General features: G+C 39.6%; 1 protein-coding gene across 1 annotated transcript in view; it reads left to right on the top strand.

Annotated features, from left to right (window-relative positions):
• Window positions 1–4591: 4591 nt before the first annotated feature.
• The window catches only part of TLL1 (tolloid like 1), a 153570-nt gene continuing 131578 nt past the window's right edge, over window positions 4592–26583 (top strand). The window contains exon 1 of the mRNA XM_016197761.2: window positions 4592–4825. Coding sequence (XP_016053247.1) covers window positions 4657–4825 — 169 coding nt within the window. The 5' untranslated portion in view covers window positions 4592–4656. The remainder of the gene's footprint in view (window positions 4826–26583) is intronic.

Raw genomic sequence — 26583 nt, 5'->3', positions numbered from 1 at the left:
ATGCCTTTCTGTACTGGGGGGCTGGAAATGAGAATGGGTGATCAGCAAGTAAAAGAAGGAATAGACTGCAGTTGAGGTGTGATGGAAGGCGCAAAAAAGTTGTTTTTCACAGACAGTGTGGGAGAGGGGGACACAGGGATTGAATTAGATCAGCCATTACCAAGCATCAGTTAACTTTCATGTGCCACTATTATTGTTGACTTAATATCATAAGGCAATTAACTTGTTTAACCTAAGCATCATTATAAGAAATATAAACATATATGCAGCTGCAAATTTGTTAGTAATTAATAACTTTTTCTAATACATATACATATATATGTAACAATTAACATTTTTAAAAAGGTTATCATTATGTTATCTAATATCATTGCATGTACCATCAGTGGTTGAAGTATCATGCTTTGGAACACTGAACTAAAATTTGGAGATGCTAATCTTGCCCTGTCCATGAAAAAACATACATTTGTAAGAATTTGCAAGAAAATACAAAAAACAAGAATATGCATGTGAGAAGGGAGTAGAAATGCTCAGGGCTGAGAGAGAGCCTAAGAGGAAAGATGGCAAAATAAAGCATTATATATGTTGTGGAGGGTCACATCCTAATGGGGTGAAAGAGACAGTTAAAAGGTCTGGAGTTGTTGACTGCTATAAAAAACAAAGGGTGTCTCTGTTCCCCAGAGCCAGGGCCTGCTGCAGACAAGGGTCCTACAGCCAGCTACCAAGGACCACAGAACAACCAGACTCAGGTCATTACCCCTATTAGGACCAGAATCAACTGCAGAACTCAGGCTGTGTGTTTTTTTTTTCTTTTTTCTTTTCCTGGTGAGGTATGTGTCTTTTTCTAAACAAACAAACAAATAAACACCTTCTTTAGCACTTTTGTTGTGAAGCGAGTACTGCTTTCTGTTCACTTTTTCATTCTCTGACACTATGTTTGTTACTTAGGAAACAGCAATAAGCCCAGATTTTTATTGAATGTAGTGTCCTAATTATCAAGGATTGGGAACATACTGCAGTGGTTGACAGATGAAATACTGTGATATAAAAATTATAGAATATAAGGTTTTAAGAAAAGAAAATATGGAAATCAAAGGCCTCCTTACTTAAAAGTATTTTACTGAGATGCATATAGATTAACTGAAAAGAACAACAGTATTACTACAAAGCAGGATTTTTTTTTTAAAAGCCTTAAAGTAATAGGTTGAATAATATAAAATTGTCAATATTTGCTGTTTTTGACCTATAGAGAAGACCGTTTCATTGGAATCCATCTACATACACTCTTTGGTTAACAGTATTTACTTCAGAGGAGGAGACCAAGATTAAGGGAGAGAGAGAAACATATTTTACTTCATACACATTTGAATTATTATTTTTAATAAGGGAATGAGAAAAATATATTCAGGCATTCCTTGGTTTCACAACAGAAAACAATCTAGCTTTTCACAAATTGACTAAATTAGAAAATAGACATTTTTTTTTTTTTTTTTGAAAATAGATATTTCTAACTGACATTATCTACAAGGCAAATTTACTTTAAATACTGTGATAGCAAACAGGGTATACCAGTTGGCATGGAAGGTGCCTCTTGCTTCGGCTATCTTGGGTGGCTTTACTCTGGAGGATTGCTGGGGGCTGATAGGGTCCTGCTGCAGGTGGCAATGCTGGTCAAGGGCAGTTGCCAGCTAGAAGCCAAGGTGACTTCAGTGCATGTCTTACTAAAGGAATCTATCATTTTTATTTTCCTGAGGAGATTGGATTCACATGATGTACATGTATGTGGCTGCAAACACTCAGCTCCCTTCTCATGTGCATATTTTTTTTTTTTATATTTTCTTGCAAATTCATGTTTTTCCATGGACAGGGCAAAATCTATTTTTAGTTTACAATCATGGCAACTAAAGAAATAAATTAAGCTTAAAGGTAAGTATTTTTTAATTATAAAACTTAGATTTAAGAAATATTTTAAAATAATATTCAAAAGTAAATCAGGGGTCGAGGCCTGTGATGTAAATATTCTCTGCAAGTATTTTAGGTGGAAAGAAACATTTCTATATTTTGAATTGAGTTAGTCATTCTAACTCTGGATTTCAAATTTATTACATTGTAAAACTAAGCAATAATAAATTCTTTAAGGAAAACATAATAGGCATCATTATGTAATGAGGCAAATGTCCCTATATGGTACCTTTTTTTCCCCTCCAGGACAAATGAATGAGACATATTTATTCCTTCAAGTAAGCGAAGTTTAGGTAAACTCCAGGTGCAAAGTCTTGCAAATTTACATATGATCAAATACTCTAATGAGATGTTTGCTGACATTTAGATTAACAAGGGACATTTTAAAAGTCTGGGGGTAGGGAGTTGGGACACTGTCAGCAGCTCAAGAGCAAGGATGTCTAAAGGAAAGTCCAATTTTCTAGGCTTTCAGATGGACTAAGCAGAATACATTGTTTAGCCCTGCACTAGAGCAACACCATTATTAATTATGCAAACATTTTTTTTTTGGATGGGTAAAAGAATTTGAGAATGACTCAGCAAGAGTTTTCAAAACCAAATACTTCTACCAGCTCATTGAATATGCTCTTTCCAAACCTCTTTGCTCTGTGACCTGGAAGTTAAAAGCTTGAGATCTACAGAAGGGAGGTGCATCTCCGAGAAAGCCCCAGTTTTGCCAGTCAGTTCTACCTAGTCCTCTCATCCTTTTTAGTTTAAGCTGGAAGCAACTGATACTTCTTCAAGATTAGCCTCTAATTTTTCTTCAACAAACATAAAACCTGGCCAAATCCCCTAACCAAAGACCTGGTCTACCTGTCCAAGGTGTGTACGTGTGTGTGTGTGTGTGGTTACCTTCATGTTTCCCTTTAGATGAGACTGCATGTTGATGGTAACTTGGGAAAGGAGTGGAATTTAAATGTTAAATAAACACTTGAAGGCAACGGAAGATTTTTTTTTTTTTTTTAGAAGTCCCTACTAAACGTGACAGTTCAAGATTTAGTTGGAAAAGAGAAGGCTCCCAATCACCAGTCCCTTGGAAATTTGGGGGAGGCGTCCTCTCACCTATTTTGGAAACGACTTGCAGATGTGGGCAAACCTCTGAATTGCTCACACCAGGGGTTTTGCAGAGATTTCCTCTGATTTTTTTTTTTTTTTTTTCCCTTCCCAATTTCCCACAGCCTGTGTTTGTCTTGCGTCTGCGAGGCTGACAGGCGGTTTACCTCGCCGATCCAGCTGCCAGGTTTTACACAGTCTCCTCTAAAGCGAAACGACTCACGCCCAAGGATCCCGAGCAACTCGGGCGCGGGCGCCAGAACTGTCAGAGAAAATCTGCTTCCCGAGGCCCCTCCCGCTTCCCTCCCGCGCCCACGTGAGCCGCGGCGCCGGCCCAGCGCGAGCGCCGAGCGTTTCCTGCGGCTGCGATCTGTAACTTGACTGGGGATTTTTAAACATTTGCATGGCAGTTTTTGAGGATCTCAGCTCTTAGCAAAAGTTTCGGGTTAGGGGAATTTTTAAAGGACTTTGAAACTGTTTCCTTAGCTAAGTCCCGGCGGCTCCGACACTTTTCCTCTCCAGTCCCGGGGCTGCGCTTAGGTTCAGCGGCGGCGACGGGAAGACACACACTCGCTGTTTATTTGGGGGGAGGGGAGGCAGAGATTTACAGCGAGGTTACCCCGAGCCCTCGCGCCACCCGGGGTCTGACACTCAAGACGGACGCGTACATCAGCTGCGAACGGCTGTCCGCGGACGCAGATACATAATATACTCATTGTTATCTTCGGGAAAATATAAGCGGGATTGTCAGCGCGCTCGTGTCTGTTTGTTTGTGTAAGGCTATCAAAAGAAGTCAGAGAGGAGGCTGTGGCCCGGATCCTGACCCTGATTGTATGAATAAGTAAGCAGGATGCAAGTGATTGGGTTAGATGCGGCGAAGATTTTTTTTTTTTTTTTTTTTTTTCAAGTTAGGAAGACGGTAAAAAGACAGCCTGGGGTGGGGGGGACAGCATCCCCCAGTCCTCACACTTCTGCTCTCCGCGCAGTCAGTCGCTTTGCTGGCTTCAGCAGGCTGCTAAGGGCTCGCGGCGTGGACATGCCTGCCCCCCACCCCCTTGCTCGGTCTCCCCTTTCAGTTCAGATGTGCTGATGTGCAGACCGGATTCATCTTCCCGGAGCGGCGGCGGGCGCAGGCGGCGGCTCGCGCTCGGCCGCCGGGTCCTGGCAGCGGCGGGGGCGCGGCGCGGGAGCCCGAGCGCCGCTTGCAGCTGAGCCCGGGGCGCCGCTCGCCCGGCCGCGGCCGTGGGAAGTCCGGCCGCCAGCAGGACGGCCCGGCGGGTGCGAGCGCCCGCTCCGCCGCAGCCGAATTTCCCGCAGCTGTTCCTCCCCGCCTCCGGGAGCCGAGCTCCTCACCTGCCCTCCGCCCACCCGCGGGGCCCGCGCCAACTTCTCTCTGCAACTGGGGGTAACAGGCAGCGCTTGCTCCCCCCTCTCCTGGCCCAACGGCACCCGCATGTGTCCGGACACCTGAACTCCCCGGTGCCGCCGAGGAGCCTCCGGGCGGGGAGAGGAGCAGCGGTCCCCCTCGCCCCGCACGGCTGCGCGCACCGCGGACGCCTCCCCTCCGGGTCCGGCCCCCTCCTTTTCCTCCAGGACAGGAGGATGGGGTTGGAGACGCTGTCCCCGAGGATGCTCTCGTGCCTGGTGGCCCTGGGGATTTTTTTCTACGGGGAACTGTGGGTCTGCGCTGGCCTCGACTATGATTACACTCTTGAGGGGAACGAAGGGGATAAGGCGGAGGTGATAGATTACAAGGACCCGTGCAAAGCCGGTAAGTGCCTCTCCGCGTCGGGGCGCTCGGCCGTCGGCGGGCGGCGGTGGGAGCTCACCTGCGTCCTGCCCCCGCCGCCCCTCCTCCTCTCCCCTCCCTGCTTCCCTGCCCACCCCGAGCCGAGCGGAGTTCTGTGCGGGTGGCTTCGAGTGCCGAGCTGCGGGTTCTAGTTTGGGGAAAAACGCCCTGGAGTTCTGCCTCCCCGCCCCTCCCCCAGCGCGGCGGGACGAGCCGTAAACACAGCTGGCCGCCGGGGTTTAAATACCGACGCTCGGCCGCTTCACGCCCGCCGGGGACAACACCTCCTCTTTGTTCCCTGAAAGGTGGGTGGGGATGGAATTGCTACCTCGGGACACATTTGCTCCCTCTTTTGCCAGGGATTTCAAGTGTGGGTTCCAGGCGAGAAAGGGGTTGTGACGACCTTGGAAGCTCTCACGCTAGATGGAATTCAAATGCATTTGCCCATTTAAAATAATTTTTTTTTTTTTTTTTTAATCTAAGTTGCCACCCCATTCAAACTTGTGTCTTCCTTCCTGCGTGCGCCCCCGGGAACTGCAGTGGGACAGGCGCCGCCTGCAGCCCGGCTTCTCCTTCGCGGGTCCCCGTGCGCCCGGGACCTTCCCCTCCCCTCCCCAGCTCTGCCCTGCCCTCCCCTGGGCTCCGCGCGCCCGGAGCCTCTGCGGGTCTCTCCTCCCGCGCGGGGCGGTGCTTCGCTCTCGCAGCCTCAGGTCGGAGCCGCACGTGCCGCGGCCGGAGACCACGTGAGCGCCGCGCCCGGGACGCCCGCGCCCGCCGCGCCTCCCGCGGGGCTCCCGGGGCCCCGCGGCTCCTGGGCCCTTGCTCCGCCGCTCCGAGGTCGAGGTGACCCGGCTTCATGCGGACTTGCCCCTGACTTCCGAAGGAAGGTTTCGGGGTTGTCGGGACGGCTTCGCGGGGAGCTGTTTGTAGGCTGGAGGCTTGTTCTGCCCCGTCTCCAGAGGGGTGCGCTTTGCGGGAGCCGAGGACGCGAGCGGGCCAGGTCCCAGAGCACCTCTGCCTCTCCGGATTGTGTGCGGGGCTCGCCTTTCCTACCGCAGCCACAAAGCCTCGTTCAGCCTCTCTTGGGGCCTGAAGGAGGGAGAGATGTGCACAGATGAAGGAAAATGATGGCCGATCCCTTGTTCTTTTCTACCTTTGCTCACACCTTGTTCTGACCGGGAGGGTGCGTGTGCGTGTGCGTGTGCTCTGTTTGCGGTATCGGGTCTTTCCTGGTGAACTCTTACTGCAGATACCGAATCAAAACTCCCCGAAGTAACTTAGAGGACACTTGTCAGTCCGGTACAAAAAAAAAAAAATCTGATTTAATTCATTTTGGCTTATACATTTTCAATGCTCTCACCTTTAACACTCAGTCTGTCCCACCAAAAGTTTCTTGGGCCTTCCCTGATGGCCTGGAGGTCAGGAGGCGATTCTGCCAGGGGTAATTAACTAGTGGCTGCGCAACCAGAATTCCGTACAACTCCCTAAACATACTTTTTATTGAGAAATTTGTTTTGAATAATATCTGCAACTGGATGAAAATCATGCGCTTTATTATTTTAGGTAAGGTGGAAATGAAGTATGTTATTTCTAAAGATTGTCTAGGAAAACTATTCTGCTCTGTTGTGTGAAAGATTCACACAGCTATCAACCTGAGCAAAACTGAGCATATGTATACATAGGTCCAATTTCAGGAAAATAAATACAGTTTTCTACACAAATTAAAGTAAAAGTGTCTGCGTTTTAAACATCATTTCAAATATATTAAAAGAACTGTCAAAAGTTAGCTAATACACTTTCAGCAGTAACACACAGAAGCAGTAATGTTGTTTCAAGCTTATCTTATATTAGAAATTGTCGAGAAGAAGATTTTGTGAACATAAGTGGTTTCTTTTCTATTTAAGAATGTTTTCAATTTTAAAATTTCAGTTGTTGCACCATACAAATTGAAACACCTCAAGCATAAATGTTTATTTTCCTCAGCAAGTAAACATCTAGGGCAAGGAAAAAGAACCTTTAAAAGTAGTTACCTTTGTTTTTCCTTTAATACAGGCTTATTTTTGAGCATAACTGTTGAAGTTAAAACAACAATAAAAACAACTTTGAATGGATTATTACTCTAATCCCATTTCTTCCCTATCTTTGAGTACCAGAAGCATACTTGTATGTGTGCGTGTGTAGTGAAAGTGAAATAAGAATGGCCCAAGTGGAAGGCTGAGAAGTTTGCCCAAAATCTGAGATCACTTTTTAAATTATCAACCCTGCTTTTTAATTTAGTGAAATGAAAGGCTTTAATTTACCATCTTGGCTAAAGAATGGCAAATCTTCCTGCCTCCCTTTTGGCACTGTATAAGACAAAAAGTTGTAATGACAGGAAAAAAATACATAATACATTAAAATCCCAAAAGAGAGCCGAAAAAAGGTCACTAAGAAAGATCAAGACAGATATGTGAAAGATGGCCACGCAAAGGCAAAAAAGACGGTGCTCTCCAGGCTCCAGGGCACCTTTGATCTGCCTTTTCCAAAATGCTGAGTGGAGGGCATGGCCCTGGAGTAAAGCCTTCTTTTTGAACTTTTCTAACAGGGGTCCTAATGTTCCTTAAACTACACAGGGGCTTGATGTCAAATAGCTTTATGATTTCAGGGCAGTTTTGAGTACATTATTTCAACTGAACACTACAGCCCAGTATGGTGGGATTTGTTAATCTTCCCATTATACAGATTGGAAAACAAATGATTGGTGAGGTGAAATGTGTTTGTTAAGATTACCCATTTTTTATTTCAAGTCTCATGGCTGCTAAACCTGGCTGTATTAAATGATTGCTTCAGTCTTAGCTGGCCTTTTGGAGGCCTTCTTGAAATGCAAACAATAGAAATTCAGGTTTACCTGGAGTCTAGACTAAGAAAAATGCAGTTACTTTTATATCTGATATGAGTGGAATGGCTAAGAAAACAGTTTCATCTTTTCCAAGCTCAATTAGAATATAAAGCCATTGAGGACAAAGGTCATACCTGATTTCTAGTGTTTATCACAGGGATGGCTTAGCACTGTTAGGTATCTAGTTTGTTCTCAATACCTTCTCAGTACCTACAGATTACTCATAGTGATCTTCACCCCATACCTACAAACTTCTGTTCTAACCAAAATCAGAAGGACTATTCATAATGACAACTTGTTAAACATTGTGCCATACTTAATATATTTGTATACCTATATCAGAACTCTGGTTTCAAATTCATGAAACTATAGGTCAAAAAGGAAGCCTTGTAACAATTTAATTGAATTTTTATTTCAAAAGGCATTTTTGGTATAAGTAAAAGCAGGAAATTAATGCGGCCCAGCTTCAGTTATATTTATATAGCCAAATCCATTAGGAAAGAATACAGGTAATTAATCTCCATATAAATAGACACAAAGATGCAGATAACTTGAAGGAGTGCTTGCCTGTCTTTCTTTAGTGTGGTAGATGGTCACCTGAATTTGCAATCAGATTTCTCTATCTCTCTAGTTTAGAAGGGCCAGAGGGACATTGGGAAGCTGATGCTGTAGGAAGTCATTCCGGAACAGAGACTGAGGTGTCCTGTTTCACTGTTGGACTGTTCCAATAGGTGTAAATCTGAGTGTTAATATGTGAAGAGCCTGCGCGAATTCAGTGTGTAAATTAATCTCTCAGATTTGTCTAGAGATTACCTGGAAAATCAGGGACCTGATAAACCAAGTCAGTATTCGCAAGTACCCTCCCTCTATCCCCCCTCCACCTTCTTCCCCCTCATCTTACCCCCTTTTCCTCTCCCTTTCTTTCTTTTCTCTTTTTGTACTTAAGGGGCTATCAGGAAAGCTCAGGCAATTGAAAATATAATATCAAATAAAGGAGATGGAAGAAATTAGTATTTTGAATGATAAGCAGAAGCTGATTAGATTGATGAGGTAAAATATTTGTCCACAAGGTTAACCTTATCCTCTTACCCAAGTGTGAGCATTTTGAAAAAAAAGACTTTCTACCTAGAATCTTCTGAGTCAGTGACTCCTTTTCTTGGAAAAAATCCAAGCATGATTAAAGGTCAGTGACTTGCAAGGTTACATTTGCCTCAGAGTCACAAATGCAAACCTGTTTATATAGAAATAGGCTTTTGGCATCCTAAAGGAGTCTCCTTTCCACTTTGCTTTGTAACCAGTGCCCTAGTGTCCTAGTATGCTAATTCTTGGGATAATTTTCATAAGTTTATAATTCCTCAGTAAGATGTTATCATTCTTTCAGTCGTCAGTGTTGTACTTTGTAGTTTCATTGGCAGCCTCGTAGGTGTGGCATTTTAGAATTGATGTTCGACACCATGTCTACTTTATTCCATCACAATATTAAATCCCCAAATGTATATTCCTTGGTTGTCACCACTTTAGGCTGCTAAACCCTCATGTTAAATGTGCATTCTGTGGAGCCGCTTCTCTTAGCCGGTCACTTCTGTTTTAGTTTTCATTTCTCAAATCTTGAAATTTTTTTTTTCTCCTTCTGCCTCTGCAGCTATTTCAGAAGTGGCCAAAATACAGTTTTTGCAAAAGTGGTGGCTAAGGCATTATATTTTACTATTTGAATTTTGTTCTTCATTTGCCAATAGTGATTACTTAGCCTTTGTCATTAGGGCCCACATCCTTTTTGGCCCACAAAGGGCAGTTACTGTTATTAGATATGAATAAGATTCTTTTTTTTAATTATTATATTATTGCATAAGCTACCTCAGAGAAGGGATTCCAGGTAAGGGATTCCCATCCCTTCTCTGTTTAGGCTTCCTCAGTCCACTGTGAAACCGTTAAAAGTGTGTGAGAGCCTAGTGAAGGCCTTTTGAAAAGGTTTATTTATAATTCCACAGCTTTTCCTGTAGCCCTCATGGTGGCTCACTTTTCTACAGAAGTCTAAGTTGTGCCATTGCAGGGTTTCTTCTATGGAAACCATATTGTCTTCCCCATTGTATATGTATGAGTCTTATTTTTTTTTAATATTTTTAATTGATTTTTAGAGAGAGGAAAGGAGAGGGATAGAAGAAACATCGACAACAGAGAAACACCATCGATCTGCTGCCTCCTGCATGCCCCCTGCTGGGGATCGAGCCTGCAACCTGGCATGTGCCCTGACCGGGAATCTAACTGGTGACCTCTTGGTTCATGGGTCAGTGCTCAACCAACTGAGCCACACTGGCTGGGCTATGAGTCTTACTTTTGTACATCTTAGCAGCTTTCCCTGATTTAAAATTTAGGCTCACTTGCCTTGTGGTTGCCACCATATTCTTTATAAACCGTAAGAATATTAGTCACATTAATAATCCATTATGCCTCTCAATCACTGAGTTTAGTGGCAAGAAGTAAGCTTTTAGATTTTTCTAGAACTCAGGCAAAAAGTATTAAGTGCTAGCAATTTACCATCATTAATTTTTTTCTCTTTAGAATATTACCTATTATTTCTAGCAGTACCTTAGGCCCATCATTTAGAATATTTAAACCTGAGTCCCTCCCTAAGCTTTTCTAAGAATGCTTAGAAAAGATAGAGGCAAATAATCCATTTAACATGAGGCCTTGCACATCCTGCTGGGGCCATCTGGTGTCTGGGGAGGTGGGGGAAGGGGTACTGCTGCTCCCCTGAACTGTAGGAAAGCCCCCTGTAGCATCTTGAGCCCGCAGCTAGGCCTGGCCTAGTCCAGGGCTCAGGTGCCTGGCAAGATTCCTAGGGATGTAGGATTTCCTCTACTGGGGAATTTTGGGGGGCCTCTTACAGTTCTTTTCACATTCCAAGACCTAGAATTAATCATGGACTTATCCTTCCTAAATTAAAGCATGGCGAACTCTCTCCCCAACCCTGGATACAGTAGAATGATTTAGCAATATGGCTTTAGTGGCATACTTCTTCTAGTTATCTATTGAATAACAGTGTTTGGGAAGAAAAAAATATATAGCCTCAAAGCTATGGAATGAATTCCATAAAATGTGTTCTTCCAGAAAGCAGGAGGAGGGAATCCCTTGCTTATTTACTTAGTTCTTGCCATTGCCAGTACTGAAAATGGGATATTAACTATTAGATTTTGAGACACTTGGGGCTGCTAATGGAATGCTTGTTTTGTCAGCTTATAAAATGTGTGCTAATCCTGTCAAGATGCTCTGAAGAGCTCACCTATGTATTTGTATGAGGAAGAATTGTAAATTGGGTGTTAACTGAAATCCAGAAAGTGAGCATAGATGTTTGTCTTACTCAGCTCTCCTCCTGCAATTTACATTCATAGTTCAAGGTAAAATATTTGCTATAGACCATATGTGAAACAAACCAACTTCCTCAAATGATGACAGTTCTAAAAAGTGGAAACCATACATTAAGTAGGTCAGAAGTGCTTCCAAATACATTATTTTTCCCTAACAAAATCTAATGTTATGTATTGGTATCCTATTGAAAGCATTTAATCCAGTGTTTAAAAAAGGCATTTCAACTGTTTTTAATACACTACTGTTTTACAGATTGTGGGAATCTTAACAGAGATGGAGACAAAACCCACATATTTATATGGGCATTTGGTGCCTTCTGTGTTGCTGAACTTCCTATCAATTACGTTTAATTTGTGTGATGGGAGAGGCAGGGGCGGAGGGGTGAGAGGGTGGAATAGTTTCTTCATTCCTCACATTTCTTATCTATGTTAACCTGTCAGCACATGGGTTGTGTACCACAGGGCGCCTCAACTGGCCCCTGGCCTGGTCGCTGATATCACTGTCTTTCGAGCTGGCTTCTTAGGTCCCGAGTGGACCTGAAGCGTCTATTAGGATAATCTCGGCTCTCATTCAGCATTGGGAACCACCTTGGCAGCAGTTCAGTGCATTGACTGTCCTGGAAGGAAGGAGCTCCATTTCTCTGCCTTGATTATTTTGATCATAAATGCCTAGTAGTCCAGGATTGATGGTATTTGGTGTTTTGTACCCAGGTCATTGTGTTAAGTATGCCTCATTTCACAAAAGTTAAATCTTTAAAATACCCCAGGAAGACACCCTCATGCATAACTAGAAAAAAGCCAAATGGAGAACTTTCAAGAGAATAAATTCTTGGACCCCGTATACCTCACATATCTAAGATTTGCTTTCATGACTCATGTCAAAATAAACTTAGTTCATAGTTTTACGTTAAACGTATTAAATGAACTCTTCCTATCAGTTATTATTGTTACCCTTTTTGGACAAAAGGGGACACTGAGACTCGGAAAGGTTCTTGACTGGGCTGTCATCACAGTAAGTGGTGAGAACTTGAATCCAGGTTCTATGTCCCAGAGGCCGTTCTTTTTCTGAACTCTCTGTGCTGACTGTCCAGCCGGTACAATGTATGAAGCCTGGCAATCGAAGTGATGGTATTTGTGCAGTGGACATCCATCCACTGTGATTTTCTTTACTGAAAATACATCTCGCCTTCAACATTTTTACATTTTGTAAACCATATACTGTATTGTCAGAGTGGAGAGAGCTGCCAATAAAATGCCCCAGTTAGCTATGAGACAAATGAAAATGCTAAATAGTGTTGGGGAGGCACTGCTGTGTGTTGCCCCAAGTATATAAATTGTGACAGCAGGCTTTGCATGTCGATTAAGGCAGGGGTTGAATTGAATTTGAGTAGAATTCAGTCATTAGTGTTCCTTCTTGGCAGAGGCTGTAGCATTTTGTGTGGTATATGTTAAATTGCTTCACACTTTCAATTTGCTCGCTGGGTACTCAGTGAATTCATTATTATGAGCCCATGGAGTGTGAAGAACATCCTTTCAAATGCAGGCGATTCAGGAAAGTGGTTTACAGTGTACATTATGTATGTAAATGACGTGTGAACGCCTTTGAGAAAACAAATATGCCGTGAGAAGGTACATAAATATCTTGATCTTTCTCAATCCCAACTTGTCTAAAAGCCCTAAGGTCAGAAGCTTGAAAGCTTTTAGTGATCATAAGGTTAACTAAACTTCTTGGAACTCCAGTCTGGTTTCCTAAGAGTAGGAAGTCTGGTACATTCAAAATATAAACTATGTAATATTTATTATATTACAGTTTCTTTGAAGAAAACATATTTTTAACAAAATATCGGGTTTTCTAGGAGGAAGAGTCCTGCTTATACTTTTTCTCAAATGGGTAAGAATAAAATCTGGTAAACAGGCTTCCTTTTTCTGTCTCCTTCTTTTGAAACCTAAGGACTAGAGAAATGTTTTCATATATATAGAGTCCCAGGAGAAGAAATAGTATCTATCCAGGCCTGGGTGGAGTGTAGACTGCAGGAAGTCATTCAGGGAGGAATAATTGGGATTTGCCATCTGGAATGGGTAATGGAAGTAATGACCTAAATCGGGGGCCTTCTGTTGCCTTATGTTTTATGGGGAAAGAGATTTGTGAGCAGTTTTCTGGGTGAACTAGTGACCGAGAGTTAAAATACCAAAGGAAGATAATGATTATAGGGTACACCTCCCTAGTGTCCCAGGATTAAAGTGTTTGCAGTAAGAACAGATCTCTAGTGCATATAATGGAGCTGAGCTGGAATGCAGCTTCATGCACAAAACTGTAGGCTTCATAAGCAAGTATCCTATAGTATATCTTATTTCTGTATTGAATGGTACCTGTTGCTTAGTGTTTTAAGATAACTTGCCATGTCACCCAGTGATGGAATTAGATTGTGAATATGGAACTCTGGATACCGTGTGTTGCTGTTGTTGCCATGATGTTTCTTCTTTTTTACTTTTAGGATCATTAACACAGTTTTTAAAATTGGGATTGGCTTCAAAAACTATGTTTTAAAACTTCAGGGAAATGGAATAGTGTATCTATTAAAAACTTGGGCTTTAGAGTTTGATGGCCATGGATTCTAATACTAGAGTTACCATATAGTAACTGTGTGGCTTTTGACAAGATGGAATTTAACCCCTTTACACTTCAGTTTTCTGATCTATGAAATGGAGATGATGTTATGATGTTCCTTGTATTATTTCAAGAATTAAATGAATATAAAGTAAAATCACTTTATCTGGAACATAGTAGTGAACCAGTATATAATTTTTATTCATGGTAACATAAATATATAGGAGGTAGAAGATTTTTTTTAATTGCAACTACTTATTTGTGGGAAGATGATCTTTATAAAAAACATTTGTGGGATTAAGTACTTTTTTCTTGCTCCCATATATGCATATCTCAAGTCCCCTAAATGTTGCAACTGAGAGGTTAAGCCCCCAAATAGACCTTTTTGTTTGGAAAGATATCAGAGGCAACAATATAAACATGTCCATGTGTTGTTCTCTTAGCTACTTGCTCAAATGTCTGATATACTCAAAACATATTGACAATTTTCAATTCACATGGACTAATGTGTGAATAGAATCTTGGCCATCTAGTCTTTCAGTAATTTCTGGTTTAGATTTTATTTGCCATCTGGATTAACTTGAAGTGTTTACATACTCACAATCCTATGTTTACGCAGAGTACAATTTAAGCACATGACTCTGAGCTAGAAATATTCATAAATTCATCAAAGCTTTATTGAACACTTACTGGGAATGAAACATGGATTTATCCTTGAGGTTATAGACATATGAAATATGATACAGTGTCTGACCTGGTGTAGTCTTAACTTTACCATTTGCAGGTAGATGATAGTTTAAGTATAAATAGTTGCTTATATTCAAATCACATCATTGTATGCTGAAGTTGTTTCAATTTAATATTTGAAAATGGATACTATTATATATTATAATTAGAATACATATTCTTGTAATTTTTTTCTGGAATTTTCTTTTTTTTTTTTTGTAATATCTTTATTGATTTCAGAGAGAGGAAAGGAGAGGGAGAGGGAGAGATAGAAACATCAATGATGAGAGAGTCATTGATCGGCTGCAGCCTGCAATCCAGGCATGTGCCCTGACCGGGAATCGAACCCTGATCGCCTGGATCCTAGGTCGATGCTCAACAGCTGAGCCACGCCTGGCCAGGCTATAATTTCTTTAGTCAAAAGCTTTCAACTTTTCACTTAAAGGAAGCAAGTTATGGCTTCTCTTTGGCATATACAAATTGCCAGCCTCTCTATTTTTTATTTTTTTTAATCCTCACCTGAGGATATTTTTTCCATTTCTTTTTAGAGAAAGTGGAAGGGAGAGCGGATGAGAGAAACAGTGATGTGAGAGAGAAACCTCGATTGGTTGCCTCCTGCATGCACCAGACCAGGGCCAGGGATCGAGTTTGCAGCCGAGATCCATACCCTTGGCTGGAATCGAACCAGGGTCCCTTCAGTCCAAGGGCGGATGCTCTCACCACTGAGCCAAACCGGCTAGGGCATTGCTACTCTTGAACTCTGGGCCATTCTTAAGTAAAATAAGGGTCTCTTGAACACAAGCATTGCTACAGCGCCACAGTTGCTGGATAACCAAGAAGGCTGCTAAGTGACAAACGGTCAGAGAGCCACTGTGTGGAGGCGCTGGGCAGGGGGAGGCAAGACACTGTGGGACCCCCAACATTTCATCATGACACTCAGAATGGCACAGGGTTTAAAACTTATGAATTGTTTATTTCTGGAATTTTTCATTTAACGTTTTTGGACCACGGGTAACTGAAACCACAGAAAACAAAAACGCAGATAAAGGGGGACCACTGAGTGAAGAATAAAGCTTCTTGGAGAGCATAACAAAGTTTAAGTAGACACTTTGCAGACTTTGTTATTTGACAGTGGACTGGGATGGGTGTAATCAGTAATTACGTAAGTATTGCCAAGGAGTCCGTATTAGCAATCATGATTTCCATTTTTTTCTCTCAAATAGTTTGATTTTAAAATTTCAACTTCTCATTTGCCATATCACCCCGTTATAGCTGCTTCTGCCCTCCACACAGCATCCATATCTTTAAATACAGTCAGAGGTACTGGGTTGATTCTTTTTTTGGTTTTGTTTACAGGTCAGGAGAAGCAAAAACAAATGAGAAAATAAACAATGAATGTCTAGTCTTTTTACATGCACTATTCTGTGGTTTTGAAAAGCAAATAAATACAAGTTTTGGTTCTTTTAAAAATAATTCTACGTAGGTAGTTGCCTGGCAGTTGGAAAACAAATTGTGCTGGCAGTCAAGAAATGTAAATTCCAGCGCTGGCTCTGCCCCTGTATTTGTGTGTAACTTTGGGGACATTCTTGAATTTCCTGAGTCTCAGTCTCTCATGCTTGGAAATCCCTAAAGCTGTTCAAGCCCTAAATGTCGTTTTGAATCCTGGTGTCTCTGAAGTGGCACCAGGAAGTCATAAGGCCAAGACGCACACTGTCCACTGAAAGAAAGGGAAGGTGTTTATGCCTCTCCACTGGTCACTGTTCCTAAGGTCTTACGTTTCTCGTGCTTCCAGCCAGACCATGGCCAGGCTGCAGCTGCAATAGGCTGCGCAGTTCCCTGACTTGCCTTTGCCAAAATTAGCCTTGAAAACTATTTATGCATAGTTTCCCATCTCTCTTTTCCCGCCTCATTCCGCCAGTAAAATTTCTGCCAAAATTGTGACCAGGTAGGTGGACATCACCTATGTGCTTATCAGAGCACGGCAGTCTCCTGTTAGCATCACAGTCGAGTGTTGCTCAGTAGGCATGTTTCACAGAAGAGGCGATTTGCATGTTGGATGAGCAGAAAGTGGCCAGTGGCCAGGGTTCAATTCTTTCAAATTTGGGGTCAGTATTCGTAATGGAGAGAACAAGAGCTACAGGCAAGGATATTGTAGGAAAGTTTTTCTGGTTTAAAACATTTTAGTAAATATATGACATATTCAAAGCTACATACTTATATCAACTAACCACTTGTACCTGTCCTTGAAAACATCCTTCCTCTTGGCACAAGTGTATATTGTTAATTATCTAGAATTGTCCAGTCAGGAATTACTCTTTTAGTCATGTTATGTTATGTAAAATATAATTCTTTATTTTTTTAAATGAAGAGTTTCAAATTATTGCCAAAGGAATTTTCATTCTTGAGTTTTTATGATACCAATAAAAGTTAATTGTATGAATCTAGGTAGTGTAGTTTATTTAAAGAACACTGGATTTTGTATCAGGATACTCGGGTGCCAGTCTTGGCTCTTCTATGTTTAATTATATCAACTTGGTCTACTTTAGGTTGCTGAACTTAAATTCCCCCATTTGTAACATGGAAGTAATGATATCTAGTGTATAAAACATGTAAGTGTTAAATTCACAAGGTCTTGGTAAACTGACATACTGTACAGATGTAAATTAATACAACCAATATTTTGTACCTGATATGTTTCAGGAAGATGCTTGGGGAATAAAAATAAGATGTGTTTCCTTCCTATAAGGATTTCAGTATCTCCTAGGAAAAAATAACAAATGTTTCAGTTATCCATATGAAAGTGCAATAAACAAAATAGTGTGGTAACACAGAGGAAGAAATGTGTTATGTTTGGGATAGAGAAGATTTCTTAAGGAAGGTGGAATTTGAACTGTATCTTGAAGTGTTGTTTTTTTCTGGAGAAAAAATGCTACAAAACTTTAGAGTCAAATAACTAAGAAAAAAATGGAAACCATGAAGAGTTGTAGAATTTTATGAAAATATGGAAAGTGGTAAACAGTCTAATGTAGGCAGAGCAAAAGGCATGTAAAGGTTTGTGCTTTGGCAATAAATGATTCTTAAAGGGGCAATGAAAAGGATCTTTAATTCTCAGCTAAGGGAAGTGAACTTGATCCCCTTGGCAGTGGAAGGGAGATTTACTGAAAATTTAGAGTAAATCATTGGCTTGATCACAGATATATTTTATAGATAGGTGAGGTTGTAAAGGATGGTCTCATGTTGTTGTAGGAAGTAAAGAGCAAGTGGAAGCAGGGAGACAACTTGTTAGTTATAGTAGAGACTAGTGTTGATGAGTGCTTGCATTTGGACTGTATCAGTAGTTATAGAAAAGAGGGGTTGGATTTAAGAGACCAGTCACCAACTGCTTGGCCTTGAGATGAAGGTCAAGAGAGAAGAAACGGAGGAGTTGAAGATGATGTCTTCATGGCTGCATACTTGAGTGATTGGAAAGACAGTGATACAAGTGAGTAAGATAAGAAACAAAGACTAAAAACACCAAGTTTGTGTTTTGTAAAGCAAATAAAGTTGGTTTTGAGATCCTTTGGCATTGTATACAATTCTTGATGTTTTTATTCTCAGTTCCCCTCACATTGTTGCTGTTCCTTAGGACTGTGTTGGTTATATTTGGATTTTTGTGTTCTGTATTAAGTTTGAAATCAACTTGTCAAATCCCACTGTTTAGATTTAGATTGGACTTGCATTGATTCTATGAGTTAATTTTGAGAGAATTGTTTTTATGATATTGAATCTTTTAAGCCATGAACGTTGTGTGTATCTGCATTTGTTTAGTCTTTCCTTAGTACTGTTTAATAGATTTTTAATATTTTTATCTGTAAAAGTTTTTTGCTTGTTTTGAGAAATTTATTCATATATGTTTTCTATGCTGTTGTTGTGTTGAAATGTATTTGATTTTTTATATACTTTTTATCCAGCATCCTTACAGTCTCTCACTAGTTTTAATAATTTATCTGTATATTCTTCAATAGGCAATCAAACCATCTGCAATACACATGTAATTTTGTTTCTTCCTTTACCGTCCTTATGCTTTTAATTTAATTTAATTTTTCTAGCCTTACTGTGCTGATAGTCTTCCAGTGTTGCATAGAAGTGATGACTGAGAGCTAACTTACTCTGTTTCCAGTTTTAAAGAGGATGCTTTCAATTACTTATGAATTATGCTATTTAGTGTTTTCTGTAAAAAAGTAGATACCTTTTATCAGATTGGAATTCTGCATTTACTGAATTGATATAATTATCTTTATTTCACCTTTTAATGTGGTGAATTAGAATAATTGATTTAATCATATTAACTCACTTTGCATTCCTAAAATGAACCCAATTTGAGCATAATCTATTACAGGCATACTTTGGGATGTATTATGGGTTTAGTCCCATACCACCGCAATAAAGCAAATATCTCAATAAAGCGAGTCACAAATTTTTTGGTTTCCCTGTGTATATAAAAGGTATGTTTACACTATACTGTAGTAATTAAGTAGGCAATAGCATTATGTCTAAGAAAAATGTGCATACCTTAATTAAAATTGCTTTATTGCTAAAAATGCTAACTATCATCTGAACCTTCCACAAGTTGTAATCTTTTTGCTGGTGGAGGGTCTTGCGTCATGTTGATGAAAACATGGTATCTGAGAAGCACAACAGGAGAAATGCAATAAAATGAGGTATGCCTGTATTCTTTTGACATTCTTGGATTCAGTTTATTAACATTTAGTTTGGAATTTTTATTTTTCTGTTTCTTCGTTAAATTGGCCTGAAACTCTTCTTTTACTCTTCTTGTTGGCTTTTGGTGTCAAGATTACATTAGCGTCATCCATGCTCTGGAATAATTTGTGGAAGACTGGAGTTATTTGTTCCTTCAATGAACTTGAAAGGATGTTTCTTTGCTTCCGTTGGGTATCTGGGAATACTAACAGTTCATGACAAGTTTAAACTAAATTCTCTGCTTGATGTACTGAGCTACCACAGGAATATCAATTTAGAATGCTGATTTGCTTTGGAGATGACTTTAACTTATGAAATTTCAGAGGATACTCTTTTTTCCCCTACTTAGTTTCAGGTTTCAAGAAAATCAGTTATTGTGCTGTTACCTGGGGTGGTATAAGTTTAATTTTATTTTTCCTTATTACATAGGAGTCCCATATTTGGAAGTCTCAGGTTATTCTATTAGACTTTCCAGCATGGGTGGGCCTTGGATGGTATATTCCCTCCTCTGAGCCCTGCTTGACAGCAAAAGCCAATAGTCATGTCAACCAAGTTTGGAAATGCCCTCAGTTGAAAGCAGGCTGTAGTCTTATGCTTATCTTTCTGGATCCCCTCCTTCACTCAGCCATGAAAATCTTTTTACTCACCTTGTCATGCATTCAGGGAGATTTTAAAATATACTTTATTTATCATTTTTAGTTATGCAGCAAGGTCAGCCCCAGTACTTAGTCTGACATATTGGCAGAAACAACATTCTCTAGAGGGGACTTCAAATGTTAAAAAGTTCTTTAAAATGTTAAACATTATCAGGCATTTTCTTATAGAATTTCAAAATTATGGCAATTAAATGGCTTTATTTGAAACTTATCATTATATATAAAGTATAACCATAAAATCTATGAGAATGTACCATGTATCTAATTTTGTTAACATGGGAATTTCATAATGATTAAGCTACCATTGGTGTTAGCTGAATTTTGAGGCTATTTATTCAGCCCTAGTGTGCACAAGACTTCCAGAAATGTCATGCATTATTTGTGAAGACTTCACTGTAAATGTAAACATTTTTATGCCCATCACTTGAAAGGATTCAGTTCCTTTCATGGGGGAAGAACATATATATGTAACTCAAACCAGCCATTGTGAATTATAGGGAAGGCACTGCTTGAATAAAGCAGTACAAGTTGCTTGCACTGACCAGTGCTGCCCTTGGGCAAATTTGATTTCTTTTTAGCCTTGTGTTAAGAGCTAATATTGTGTGTTGACTAAACTTCCCAGTGAGGTAGATTGGGAATGTGTATCTTCATCTTTTGATATTTAATGCATTGGGTTTTATTGATTTGGAAAAAATAGAGAAGCAACTCACCATCATTTTATCTCCTCAGTTCTTAAAAAGCCATTAATAAGGTTTATCTTTTCTTTCTTAAATTTAAGATAAGCAGAATTTCTTTAACCTCTTCTCACATGATTGTTCAAACTTAATTTCCCCAGACTTTATGTAATGTTGTATTGTCTTCATAATGAAAAGAAGCCCAAGAAGACTTGCAAAGAACCACAAAAGTATGATTCACAATGAGGAGGAAAATCAACCAAATAAAGCTTCCCAGAAATGATAGAGATGATAGAAATAGTAGACAAAGACATTAATTATAATGGTATTTCATATCTTCAAGAAGCTAGAAAAAAAATTAAGATGTTCTGTGGAAACATGAAGGATATAAAAAAAGACCCAAATCAAATTTCTAGAGATGGAATATCCAGTGTCTGAGATTAAAAATAGACTGGATGCTACTACCAACAGATTATACATTGCAGAAAAAAAGATTAGTAAACATGAACCCAATACAGGAAACTATGCAAAATGGAACACAAAGAGAAAAAGACTTTAAAAGGATGAACAGAGAATCAGTGAGCGGTGGGACAACATCAAGTGACTTAATATGCAAGTAATTGGAGTTCCTGAAGGAGAAGAGATGAATGGGGGTGGGGCATGGTGTGGTGGAACTATTTGAAGAAATCATGGCTGAATTTCTAAATCTGATGAAAACAACTCTGTAGATGCAATGATCTCAACAAGTTCCAAGTACGAAACAAAACAAAAAAAATATGAAGAAAACTGCACTATGTCACATCATAATCATATTTCTTAAATCCAGTGATAATGAGAAAATATTAAACCAGAGAAAAGAACACATTACAGAAATACATACTAAGGAATTATATATGTAGGAGTAAAGATAAGCATGAGAGCGGATTTCTCATTGTAAGCAATGCAAACTAGTGGACAGTGGAGCAATGTCTTCAAAGTACTGAAAGAAAAACATTGCCAACTTAGAATTCTTTATCCAATGAAAATATCTTTCAAAAAATGAAGGTAAAATACTTTTTTGAAGGTAAGGACATACAAAAGCTGAAAGAGTTAATCACTATCCAACTTACCCTACAAGAAATGTTAAAAGAAATCCTTTAAGTAAATGGGAAATGACAACAGATGAAACTCTGAATCTACTCAATGGAATGAAGAGTATGGGAAATGATGGCCACATTGCTAAACAAAGACTTTTCTTCATTGTTTAAATACCTCTCATTGTTTAAAACTTTTCTTCTGCCCTCTCTTTTATGTCTCGTTTCACAAAGGATTTGTAGTGTACTAAACACTCCCTAATATTGTCACTGCATGTTCCCACTTAGTTATCTCCTGGGCCATATTTGCCTTGCCACCTTCCTCCCCCTGTTATCTTCATGTTTACTGGCATAGTCTGTTTGCACTCCCTGACTCCCTTGACTTAAAAACACACACACCTACTTTTATAAAGGTGAGGTTTGGTTAAAATTAGTATCAAATACAATATTAGAAAGAACGTAGAATAATGAAGAGTGACAGATATTGGAAATGGTTTAGGATTAGGAGCTGAAGTAAAGAGATAGTACTCAAGTGTGTTAAAACCAAAGTTATGATTCTTAGTCTGTTTTCTAAAAGTATCATCAGTCACTTTTCTGATTTGTTCCCCAAACTCTCACTAATGAGAAACCCCACAGTGGTCCAGCAAGGCGAGTACCCTTGTTATATTCTAGGAATGACTCTGCTTGTCTTTTTAGAATAATTCCACTACACATTTCTAGGATAGGAACAGTTTTCTAAACATTATTTATAGTTTAGGGGTCGCCAAGCTGCTGACTTGTTTTTCCATGCCCATTCTTTCACGCATTGTCCATGGCTGTGTTCATGCTACGATAGCAGAGTTGAGTAGGTGCAACCACTAGGGTTCATATGAACTTCTTGCAAACCTAAATTATTTACTTTCTGGCCCCTTAAGAAAATGTTTGCTGATCCCTATAGTTCATTAAAATTAATAATAGAAAATATAGCATTAACTATGTGCCAAATTGTTTTACTATATTAAGTAAAACTATTAATTCTAATACTCATAAAAGCCATATGAAGCAACCACTGTTAAAATACCAGTTTAATTGAGGAAACTGAGAGTGGTTAGGTAATTTGTCCTGTCACAAAGCTAGTAAGTGGTAGGGCCAGGATTTGAACAAAGGTGGCTGGACTCCAAAGTCTGGGCTTTTAACAGCTGTCTCATACTGCTGCTCCAATTGAAGAAATAAAGGAAGTACAGAATTACAAAAAGAAAATCCAGCACATAGAATACACGGTGAATTTGTGGATATCCAACTAATTTAGATGAAGAGCAGGGAATCATTTAAATTACAAGAAAGAAGATAAGATACATTTAATTAGTTTTAGATTAATTATTGCAGTTTCTTCAGGCTTATCCATGAAAGAATGATTGTGTGACCAGCCAATTTTTTAAAAAAATTAGTTTTATTCACCCGTCATAAATTACTTCTTTCAATTAGGCCTGTATCTCAGTCTAGTAATTTTACAGGAGAGAAGACTCAGGCTCCTTTTGTCAGCTTTACTGTTTCTCTGTTTTATCTTTTTTGTTTTTATTCAGTGTCATATCCATGGAACTGTTCCACCAAGGAATCAAAATCATTTCCAAAATTTTAGTTTTATAACTGTGAGTTTTCCTCAGACCTGTTTTATGTTTTCTGCATCACTGTAGTAGAGAAATCAGTAAGCATTTATTTTGATAATTGTTTGCAACTGAAACATGTGGAACAAAACAGGCTCAAGAGATTCTGACAGCTTGCTTATTTTTTTAAAAACTGTTTAAGTTTGGATTTTTGACACAGTGGTCTCAAAAAAGTTTAAAAATTATAAACATACAATTTGGTAATTTTCTCCTTATGGAAATTATACTTGTGACCAGTGTTTAGCATGAACTAATATTTAAGAATATGTCGGAATTATGCTTTTATAAAAGACCAGCATCATACCATAGCTTTATCCATCTTTGGGCTCCAGCCATAATGTCCTTTCCCATTTAGGGCTGCAGTAGATACTTCTTTCAGTGTGGGAAGCATGAGTTTTGTTCATCACGAGATGTTAAAGCAATTTCTGTTCATTGCATCCAAACAGCCACCTCAGTAATAGAAATGTGTGCATTTGCTTTTACAAGGCACCTGGGGAATATGTGAGGAATTAAAGAGTATCTCGGAGAGAGTGTCTTGTCCTGCAAAGAGGATACTAATAGAATAAGTATGTAGATGATTGTAATAAAAATACAGAGTGAGATCAGTTTCATATAGGACACTTTATAAACTTGTGGTAAGGTAAACAGTATTACAATATTGAAATACCTGTTCAGGATAATAATATAAGTTAATGCAAAATACAATAAATCTTTGCAACCAACAGGTTATAGTAGTACAATTTTTGGCTGGGGGAGGGTATTAATGTCAAGTTAGTTAATGCTGCTATAGTCCCTGCTGGCAAAGGTTTTGCTAAATTTCTTGAGTGATATATTTTATAAGCAGGAACCAATTAGAAACCAGAACAAAATAGAGAAAAGTAATTGATGTTAAGGAAAATAACATTTCGAATACAAACAGTGTCATGTTCTGTGAGGACATGAGGAATCCTGGTGTGAAAAATGCACTAGGCTGAGAATCAGGAAATTTGGATACAAATCCTGGCTGTTTAACTTTCTGAAAGCCTTGAAACCAGTTTCTCAGGGTTTAGTGTGTTGTCGAGATCATGACTTTCATATAGGAAAGGATTTGTAAGCACGTTAAAAAGATCTGGGCGGACACATACATCAAGGGATTCCTTTGAGGGGCAGATTGGCCTCGCAGCGGCAACAGAGGGAGACTTTTACTTTCTTCTTTAGTATTGTTTGATTTCTTTCTGATGAATAAGTGTTACTTTCTTTTGTTTCATCCAAGAAGAAAAGTGAATAAACACTGTAAGGCAAAATTTAATTAAGCAGTTTCTAGACATTGATAAAATATGTCATTTATATGCATTTGATCTCTTAGTCTTAATCCCGCCAATAAAATTAGTGAGTTTGGTCAGAGTCCCTCAAACCAGTTCCGAGTCTAGCGTGCTGTGATTCTATAGAGGGCCACAGATTTTCAAATATGGGTGCTTTCCTCACTACTATGTAAGAAGGAATCTTTGAACTAATGTGTTCAGGAAAATCATTTCATTAACTAAAATGCCCTTGTATACTATAGTGCTGAAATTGTAATTTGGATCAGTACTAAGTAATTGAGTAAAATAATGCATTATTTCATATAATCATACCAAACACTTGAAATAGTTACTGTGACTATCTCCCATCACCCAATTTCACATAGAAGGACATTGGGGCTTATCGGGATTAGCTAACACGCCCATGGTCACACAGCTGCTAAGTGATGAAACCCAAGCCCGAGTCCTAAGCCTGAAATTTTAATTACTAAATATATCTGCTCTCAAGTCTTTTGGGGTGTACCTTCCTTGATGCGCAGAAGGAATGATTTAGTTTACAAAGTGAGAAAACCAGTTTGATTTTCATCACATGCTTAATATGTGAACCCCCCTTTCTCTTCTGTTAATTTTTCAGTATAACCAAGAGAGCGGCCCCCACCTCTTTGCTGTGTGCCTCACGTGATTTGCCCGCCTCCCTGTTCTTCCATCATAAAGTGCATTACCCGTATTTTAATGTTTCTGAAACACAAATGGCTCTCAATTTATCGGTCTGTTTAATGTGACAATAATTCTTTTTTCTACAGAAAAATTAAAGTCGAAGATGTTCTTAAAAGTGATATTTCCCTGAATCCAGAAAGTAAGACAACAGGCTGTCTTGTGGCTGCACCGTTGCCTTTGTTAACAGTCTAGGGCTGATCCATTCCCCTTCCTGACTGTCTTCCTGGCTCTAACACAGTCTCACTCGGACCTTCAGCTGGAGCCTCTGGTTTCCATTTCTCCCCGAATCGTCAGCCATGGAGCCCTCCTAGACCTGACTCACTCTTCTGTTGCCTCCTAATTCTCCTTCCAAAACTCGATTTGGTCTGTCTTCTGCTCTGGTTTCCTAATCAGTCTCTGTGACCCCTGTGAATAGCTCTCCAGCCTGTCAGAGCATCAGAATCACCTAGAGAAAAATGTTAAACTTGGGATTCTACAGTACAGCTCAGAAGTGCAAAACCAGTCGCTTGAACTGGGACCTGGAAATCTATATTGGCAGAGCGCTTTCATGCATAACCAGCTGGGAACCCTCCTGTGATCTCTTTACCTGGAGCAGGTGCCCATGTAGGTTTTCTCCTGGTTCAATGGTCTGGGCTCTTCACTAGCTTTTGGGGGCTCGGGGATTAGATAGCATTCCATCATGGCACTTTGAATAGAAACTTTACTATTGAGACTTTTCATAAGGCATTCTAATCTCCAGAAACGCGTCTGTTTATACTTGCAGTTATATAAGCACATCATAGTAAATTGCATTTAGAATTATATTCCCAGTAGAGGTGCTCATTTTACCATATAACTAAAAAAAGCCTTTAGGGCTGAGTTCTTTTCTTTTCTCTCCTCTAATCAAATATAAAACACTTTATGCATTGGAGTTTCAAGGAGATATTTTTTTAAAAATCACGATCAGCATACCACTTGACTGTGAAGTAATTATGTGTTTATTCCAAACAGTTTTTCAAATAAGAGGTTTCAGCCGATTTCCCAATGGATACAGTTTGTATTTGATAACAAGTCCAGATCATTGATTTTTTTCCCAGTCCCCTTTAGTACTTGTGAGTTTGTTATGTTTAAAATATTCAATGAGAATAAAGTTTTTATTTATGTTAATTAACATAGTGAATATTTAACCACTGCCTGCTAAGTGCTAGAAATCTTATTAGATTCTAGAGAGGAACACAGTTTATGTCCCTGTGCTGCTGACTCTTCTCTATTTTTATTGTGTGAAAAAGAGCCTTTTCAGAGCCAAGTGTTCTTGTTCGGCACCTCATGCAACTTTTCCCCCTGAAACAGCACACGCAGATTACTTTTTGAACTATGGCTTAATTACAAAGAACTGTTTAA

Source organism: Miniopterus natalensis, chromosome 4 (assembly GCF_054644295.1).
Source record: "Miniopterus natalensis isolate mMinNat1 chromosome 4, mMinNat1.hap1, whole genome shotgun sequence".
NCBI classification, from domain to species: Eukaryota; Metazoa; Chordata; class Mammalia; order Chiroptera; family Miniopteridae; genus Miniopterus; species Miniopterus natalensis.
This window is presented reverse-complemented; position numbering and strand designations above follow the sequence as displayed.